At 43.7% G+C, this 8,743-nt stretch overlaps 1 protein-coding gene across 1 annotated transcript; it reads right to left on the reverse strand.

Moving 5' to 3' along the window:
• Window positions 1-1,890: 1,890 nt before the first annotated feature.
• LOC119470713 (golgin subfamily A member 6-like protein 1) lies at window positions 1,891-8,199 on the reverse strand. Its single transcript, XM_037737447.1, is given in 6 exon segments — window positions 1,891-1,959; window positions 5,698-5,799; window positions 6,594-6,647; window positions 6,957-6,980; window positions 7,539-7,684; window positions 8,019-8,199. Coding segments are annotated over 6 exon segments (576 nt in total).
• Between the last annotated feature and the right edge of the window lie 544 nt (window positions 8,200-8,743).

The raw sequence follows: 8,743 nt of genomic DNA on the forward strand, positions 1-8,743 counted from the left end.
GTATTTTTTTAGTAGAGACGGGGTTTCACCATGTTGACCAGGATGGTCTTGATCTCTTGACCTCGTGATCCACCCGCCTCGGCCTCCCAAAGTGCTGGGATTACAGGCTTGAGCCACGGCACCCAGCCCTATTTTGTTGATCTTTTCAAACAACCAGCTTCTGGATTCTTTAATTTTTTGAAGGGTTTTTCATGTCTCTATCTCCTTCAGTTCTGCTCTGATCTTAGTTAGTTGATGTCTTGTTAGCTTTTGAATTTATTTGTTCTTGCTTCTGCAGTTCTTTTCTTTGTGATGTTAGGGTGTCAATTTTCAATCTTTCCTGCTTTCTCTTTTGGGCATTTAGTGCTATAAATTTCCCTCTACATACTGCTTTAAATGTGTCCCAGAGATCCTGGTACATTGTGTCTTCATTCTCATTGGTTTCAAAGAACATCTTTATTCTGTATTCATTTCGTTATTTATCCAGTAGTCATTCAGGAGCAGGTTGTTCAGTTTCCATGTAGTTGTGTGGTTTTGAGTGAGCTTTTTGATCCTGAGTTCTAATTTGATTGCACTGTGCTCTGAGATACCGTTAGTTATGATTTTCATTCTCTAGCATTTGCTGAGGAGTGTTTTACTTCCGATTTTGTGGTCAGTTTTTGAATAAGTGTGTTGTGGTGCTGAGAAGAATGTATATTCTGTTGATTTGGTGTGGAGAGTTCTGTCGATGTCTACTAGGTTTGCTTGGTCCAAAGCTGTGTTCAAGTCCTGGATGTCCTTGTTAATTTTCTGTCTCGCTGATGTGTCTAATATGGACAGTGGAGTGTTAAAGTATTTCATTTTTATTGTGTGGGAGTCTAAGTCTCTTTGTAGATCTCTAAGAACTTGCTTTATGAATCTGGGTGCTCCTGTATTGGGTGCATATAAAATTAGGACAGTTAGCTCTACTTATTGCATTGATTTCTTTACCATTATGTAAATCCCTTGTCTCTTTTGATCTTTGTTGGCTTAAAATGTTTTATTGGATACTAGGATTGCAACTGCTGCTTTTTTTTTCTTTCCATTTGCTTGATAAATATTCCTCCATCCCTTTATTTTGAGCCTATGCGTGTCTTTGCACATAAGATGGATCTCCTGAATATAGCAGACCAAAGGGTCCTTGACTTATTATCCAATTTGCCAGTTTGTGTCTTTTAATTGGGGCATTTAGCCCATTTACATTTAAGGTTAATATTCTTTTGTGTGAATTTGATCCTGTCACTATGATAATAGCTGGTTATTTTGCCTGTTTGTTGATGCAGTTTCTTTATAGTGTCGATGATCTTTACAATTTGGTATCTTTTTGCAGGGGCTGGTATCAGTTTTCCTTTTCATGTGTAGTGCTTCCTTCAGTAGCTCTTACAAGGCAGGCCTGGTGGTGACAAAATCTTTTAGCATTTGCTTGTTCATAAAGAGTTTTATTTCTCCTCCATCTATGAAGCTTAGTTTGGCTGAATATGAAATGCTGGGTTGAAAATTATTTTCTTTAAGAATATTGAATATTGCCCCCGACTCTTTTCTGGCTTGCAGGGTTTCTGCCAAGACATTTGCTGTTAGTCTCATTGTCTTCCCTTTGTGAGTAACCCAACCTTTCTCATTGGGTGCCCTTAGCATTTTTTCCTTCGTTTCAACCTTGGTGAATCTAATGATTATGTGTCTTTGGGTTGCTCTTCTGGAGTGTGGTGTTCTCTGTATTTCTTGAATTTGAATGTTGGCCTTCCTTGCTACATTGGGAAAGTTCTGGATAAAATCCTGAAAAGTGTTATCCAATGTGGCTTCATTCACCCCTTCACTTTCAGGTATACTCCTCAAATGTCCTTTTGGTCTTTTCACATAATTTGATATTTCTTGGAGGCTTTGTTCATTTTTTTTTTACTTTTTTTCTCTAATCTTGTCTTCTTGCTTTATTTCATTGAGATGATCTTCAATCTCTGATATCCTTTCTTCTGCTTGATCAATTTGGCTATTGAAACTTGTGTATGCTTCAGGAACTTCTCGTGCTGTATTTTTCAGCTCCATCAGGTTGTTTATGTTCTTCTCTAAACTGGTTATTCTAGTTAGCATTGCGTCTAACCTTTTTTCAAAGTTCTTATCTTCCTTGCATTGAATTAGAACATGATCCTTTAGCTCAGAGATGTTTGTTATTATCCACCTTCTAAAGTCTGCTTCTGTCAATTCATCAAACTCATTCTTTATCCAGTTTTGTTCCCTTGCTGGTGGGGGGTTATGATGCCTTGGAGGAGAGGAAGTGTTCCAGTTTTTGGCAATTTCAGCCTTTTTGCGCTGGTTTCTTCCCATCTTTGTGGATTTATCTACCTTTGGTCTTTGAACTTGGTAACTTTTGGATGGGGTCTCTGAGTGTATGTCATTTCTGTTGATGTTGAAGCTATTTCTTTCTGTTTTTTAGTTTTCCTTCTAACAGTCCAGGCCCTTTGCTGAAGGTCCACTGGAGGTCCTCTTCAGACCCTGCATGCCTGGAAATGACCAGCAAAAGTCTGCAAAACAGAGAAAATCACTGCCTCTTTCTTCCTCTGGTAGCTTCATCCCAGAGGAGTACATGCCAGATGCCAGCCAGAGTTCTCCGTTATGAGGTGTCTGTCAGCCCCTCCTGGGAGATGTCTCCCAGTCAGGATACATGAAGGTTAGGGAACCACTTGAGGAGGCAGTCTGTCCCTTAACAGAGCTCCAGTGCTGTGCTGGGAGACCTGCCACTCTCTTCAGAGCTGCCAGGTGGGGCATTTAGGTCTGCTGGAGCAGTACCCACAACCTCCCCTTTTCCCAGGTGCTCTGTCCCAGGAAGGTGGGGCTTTATTTATAAGTCCCTGATGGGCTGCTGCCTTTTTTCAGAGACACCCTCCTCAGTGACGACATCTAATGAGACAGTCTGCCTGCAGCTGCTGAGCTGTGTTAGGCTCCGCCCAGTTCAAACTTCCTGGCAGTTTTGTTTACACTGTGAGGTTGAAACTGCCTACTCGAGCCTCAGCAATGGCAGACGCTCCTCCCCACACTTAGCTCAAACATCCCAGATCAAGCTCAGACTGCGGTGCTGGCTGTGAGAATTTCAAGCCTGTGGATCTTTGCCTGCTTGTCTCCATGGGGGTGGGACACACCGAGACAGACCACTTTGTTACCTGGCTTCAACTCTCTTTCCAGGGGAGTGCAGGGAAGAGTCCCTAATGGCTTCCCTTGGATAGGAGAGAGTTCCCTAGCCCCTGGCCCTTCCTGGGTGAGGTGATGCCCCACCCTGCTTTGGCTCACCCTCCTTGGGCTGCACCCACTGTTCAACCAGCTTCAATAAGATGAATCAGACACCTCAGTTGGAAATGTGAACAGGACCTGCCTTCTGCATCGATCTTGTTGGGAGCTATGCACCAGAGCTGTTTCTATTTGGCCATTTTGCTCAGGAACCCCCGCTCCCACAACATCCTATTTTTATTACAAACATTCAGGCTCACAGCTCACTGCCCGGTCCCTTAGTTTACGGCAATAATGAAGCAGACCTGCAGGTTATGACGTTACATCTTGACCAAGCCACCCAATCACATCAACTTTTCCACTAACATTAAAGAAACTTAACAAAACAATTTTAACTTGCCCAAAGACTACCTAAATACATTATTTTACAATGCCCAGGTTGCCAGCTCACAGGAAAGTCCCCTTCTTTAACAGGCATTAACCCTAGAGGACTAGAACCTAATCAGTTACACACATGTTAACATATGTTACACACGTCCCTGAATTTGGAAAACTAATATAGGTACACGTACCCATAGATACCAATTTCCACCTCATCAGTGCTCATGCTCTTCCTGGAGAGTCCACCTCATATGCCATTAAACATCTTCTCAACTTTTGTGCTTATGGGGCAGCCCAAAACCATTAAAACTAATAATGGTCCAGCTTACACAAGCTCACAATTTCAACAATTTTGTCAAACATGGAATGTCCAACTTTCCATGGGTATCTTGCATAACACCCAAGGACAGGAACCTGCCCACTTCACCATTAAAAATATGCTCAGAAAACAAGAGAAATATGAGTAAAGACCCAGCAATGCTGTTGGCACAAGCATTATTTACTCTGAATTTCTTAAATTTAGATGATAAATTTCAATCAGGTATAGAAAAGCACTTTGCAAAAATCACTCAAAATATAAACCCTTCAGTTTTATGGGAAGATGGAAATAGTAATGTGTGGTGTTGTCTAAGTGACCCGTTAGCATTGAGAGAAGAATATGCTTGTGTTCACACCCCCTCAGGTCCTCTTTGAATTCCAGTGAGACACATCAAACCTTACCATGGCGTGACTGGGAAACAACCCCGTACCAAAAGAAAAAGAATACAACCCTGCAGGACCTGCAGCCCCGGACGTTGCAGCTTCCTTGGAAAACACAGATAAGATACTGGACATTACGCTGAAGAAGACAACTCCAGATGCTGACCGAATTCTGCTCTGGACACAAACGCTGTTTGCTCCAGATGATCTGTTCCTTGCTATGCTCTCTGTTGCACACTGCAACTCTCTCATTGTTTTTTTTTTTTTATTCTCTCACTCTGCCTGAAACTCATACAACATGACTGCCTGGCTAGGAGCGATTAACATACCCCTGGTGAAGTTCCTCAGTAACAGCTCTATAGAGCAATGTGCAAAAACACCTCTCCCGGATAGACCTCCACTACTGGGGGTTACTCTTTGATTCAAAAAGAATACTCCTGGCCGGGCGCGGTGGCTCAAGCCTGTAATCCCAGCACTTTGGGAGGCCGAGGCGGGTGGATCACGAGGTCAAGAGATCGAGACCATCCTGGTCAACATGGTGAAACCCCGTCTCTACTAAAAATACAAAAATTAGCTGGGCATGGTGGCGCGTGTCTGTAATCCCAGCTACTCAGGAGGCTGAGGCAGGAGAGTTGCCTGAACCCAGGAGGTGGAGGTTGCGGTGAGCCAAGATCACGCCATTGCATTCCAGCCTTGGGTAACAAGAGCGAAAAACTCCGTCCCCCAAAAAATAAATAAATAAATAAATAAAATAAGAAAGTGAGGGGTACATTATTTTGATCAGGTTTGTTTTTCTGAGGTTGTCTGGGAGCTGACCTCTGAACATCCTTGCCCGTGACAGTCCCTGAAAGGAGAACAATAAATATTAATTACCTGCAGATTGTGTTTGCTCCAGGGTTTTGGCATCGTGCCTGCACCGAATCAAAGCAGGCCGCTTCAGCTTCCTGGGACTGCACTCAGGCCGCTAGAGCCAGGCAGACCCCTAGCTGCTGTTACACTGATCCCTGCGTGTGAGCGCTCCTTTCAGCCGCCGCCCAGCCGGGTCTGCGGGCACACCTGGCAACTCCTCTATTCATCCTCCTCTTCCTCCTCTCCTCCTTTTTTCCTCCTCCTTTCTCCTTGTCTTCCCCTTTTGTCCTCATCCTTCTTTTCCTCCTTTCTCTCTACCTCCTTTTCCTATTTCAGCTCTCCTGCAGCTTTTCCTTCTCTTATCCCCTCTTCCCCCTCTTCTCCTCTTGCTCATCTATTCTTTTATTCCCCGTTCCTCTCCTGCTCATTTTTTCTTGTTCTCCCCTCCTTCTCCGCTTCTACTTCTCTTCCTCTCTTCTTCCTCTCCTCTTTCTTCTCGTTCTCCTCCTCCTTTCTATTCTATTTCTCATCATCCCCTTTTCTTCTGCTCCTCTCCTCTTCTATTTCTTCTCCTTTTTTCACCTCCTCCTTTTTCTTTTGTCCCCTCCAATTCTCCTCCTCTTCCTCTACTCCTTCTTCTGTTTTTTTCTCCTTTTCTTCTTTACCACCTTCCCCTTTCTCCTCTGCCATCTCCTCTACTCCTTCTTCTCCGTTTCTTTTCGCTTCCTCCTCCTTTCTTTTTCTCCTCCATCTCTTCTCTTTCTCTCATCCTTCTCCTCTTCCTCCCTTTCTTTTTTCTCCTCCTGTACTTCTCAGTCTCCTCTTTTTCTTTTCTACTTCTACTTGTACTCCTTCTATTTCTCATTTTCTATCCTCTGCGCCTTTTCCCCTCCTCCCCTTCCCTCCTCCTCCTTATCCCCCTCCTCCTTCTCTCCTTTTCCTCTCCTCCTCATTCTAATCTCCGTTTCTCTTTTTCTCCTTTACTTTTTTCTCCTTTCCTTCCCTTCTTCTCTCCTTCATTTACTTCTTCCCTTACTGCTTTTTCTTCCTTCTCTTTCTTTTCCTTTTTTTTTTTTCCTTTTTTTTTTTTTTTTTTTTTTTTTTTTTGAGATGGAGTTTCGCTCTCGTTACCCAGGCTGGAGTGCCATGGCGCGATCTCGGCTCACCGCAACCTCCGCCTCCTGGGTTCAGGCAGTTCTCCTGCCTCAGCCTCCTGAGTAGCTGGGATTACAGGCACGCACCACTAATTTTTTGTATTTTTAGTAGAGACGGGGTTTCACCATGTTGACCAGGATGGTCTCGATCTCTTGACCTCGTGATCCACCCGCCTCGGCCTCCCAAAGTGCTGGGATTACAGGCGTGAGCCACCGCGCCCGGCCCCCTGTCGTCTTTTTCTCTCCTCCACCACCTCTCTTTCATCCCGTTCTCCTTCTCCTCATCTACTTCTCCTGCTCTTTTCTTTTCTCCTTCTCCCTCGTGTTCTTTCCATCTTTTTTCTTCTCCTCCTGCTTGTTCTCTTCCTTTTTCTTTTCTCCATCTCGCCCTCCTTTTCTTTCTCATTTTTTCCTTTTACTACTTTCCTCCTTTTTTCTCCTCTTCCTTCTCCTCCTCCTCGTCTTTCTTTTTATAAATTTTGTCTTCTCCTGTCCTCCTCCACCTGTTTTGTTTTCTGCTCCTCCTTTTTCTCCTGCACCTCCTCCTCTTCTTCTCCTTCTCTACTGCTTCCCCTTTCTCTACTCTTCTCCCACTTTATTTCTCTCCTGTTTCCTTTTTTCTCTTCCTTGTCTATTTCTCCTTCTCTTCCTTTTTTCAGCTTTTTGCCATTTTTTCTTCTCCTTTTTCTTCTCTTGACTTCTCCTACTTCTTCCCCCTTTCTTTTTTCTCTTCATTTTCCTCCTCCTGTTTTCCCGCTCATCCTCTCCTCCTCCTCTTCCTTCTATCCTCCTTTCCTCTCCCTCCTCCCCTTTTCTTTGAGTCCTCCACCTTCTCCCGTCTTCTTCCTCCTCTACTTTTCCTTCTCCTTTTTCCNAGGATGGTCTCGATCTCTTGACCTCGTGATCCACCCGCCTCGGCCTCCCAAAGTGCTGGGATTACAGGCGTGAGCCACCGCGCCCGGCCCCCTGTCGTCTTTTTCTCTCCTCCACCACCTCTCTTTCATCCCGTTCTCCTTCTCCTCATCTACTTCTCCTGCTCTTTTCTTTTCTCCTTCTCCCTCGTGTTCTTTCCATCTTTTTTCTTCTCCTCCTGCTTGTTCTCTTCCTTTTTCTTTTCTCCATCTCGCCCTCCTTTTCTTTCTCATTTTTTCCTTTTACTACTTTCCTCCTTTTTTCTCCTCTTCCTTCTCCTCCTCCTCGTCTTTCTTTTTATAAATTTTGTCTTCTCCTGTCCTCCTCCACCTGTTTTGTTTTCTGCTCCTCCTTTTTCTCCTGCACCTCCTCCTCTTCTTCTCCTTCTCTACTGCTTCCCCTTTCTCTACTCTTCTCCCACTTTATTTCTCTCCTGTTTCCTTTTTTCTCTTCCTTGTCTATTTCTCCTTCTCTTCCTTTTTTCAGCTTTTTGCCATTTTTTCTTCTCCTTTTTCTTCTCTTGACTTCTCCTACTTCTTCCCCCTTTCTTTTTTCTCTTCATTTTCCTCCTCCTGTTTTCCCGCTCATCCTCTCCTCCTCCTCTTCCTTCTATCCTCCTTTCCTCTCCCTCCTCCCCTTTTCTTTGAGTCCTCCACCTTCTCCCGTCTTCTTCCTCCTCTACTTTTCCTTCTCCTTTTTCCCTCTTATTTTTCCCCTCCTTCTCTTCTCCCTTTTCCCCTTCCTTTTATCCCTCTTCCTTGTTCTTTTTCTCTTCTTTCTCCTCTTCTCCACTGCCTCCTTCTCGCCCACTCCTTCTGCTCATTTTCTTTTCTTTTATTCCTCCTTCTCGCTTTTTCTCCTCCTTTTTCTTTTCTTCCTCCTGTTTTCTTTGGTCATTTTATCTTATTCTCTTTCTCTCCTTTTTCTCCTTCTCTTCTCCTTCTGCTTTTCCCCTCCACCTTTTTTCTTCTCCTTGCCTAATTTTTCTCATTCTTGTCGTCTCCCTCCTCGTCTTTTTGTTCTCCTCCTCCTCTTCCTCCTTTCTCTCCTTTTTCTACTCCTCTCCTTCTCTCTTCCACCTCTTATCTCTTCCACTTTAACATTCTTTTTTCCTCCACCTCATCCTTTTCTCCTTTTTCCTCTTCTCTTCTTCCTTCTCCTTCCTTCTTCCTCCTCCCTTTAACCACCTCCTTTTCTTTGCCTTCTTCTCTTTTTCCTTTTTTCTCCTATTTTTTTCTTTCTTATCTCCTCTTCCACCTTCTCCTTTTTTTCTCCATCTTTTTCACCTCTCCTCCTTCTGCCCTTTTATTCTTTTTCTCATCCTCCTCCTTCTAATCTCCTCCTTTTACCCATTTTTCTCCTCCCAATGTCCCTCTATTCTTCTCTATTTCTTCCTTCTCTTTCTCTTCTTACTCTCCCCCCTTCTTTTTTCTCATTCATCTTCTCTCCTTCTACTCTGCTTTTTAATTTCTTTTTTCTGCTCCTACTTCTTCTTTCCTACTTCTCTTCTTTTTTGGTTCTTCTGTTTTTCTTTC

Source organism: Cebus imitator, unplaced genomic scaffold (assembly GCF_001604975.1).
Source record: "Cebus imitator isolate Cc_AM_T3 unplaced genomic scaffold, Cebus_imitator-1.0 Scaffold38, whole genome shotgun sequence".
Taxonomy (NCBI): domain Eukaryota; kingdom Metazoa; phylum Chordata; class Mammalia; order Primates; family Cebidae; genus Cebus; species Cebus imitator.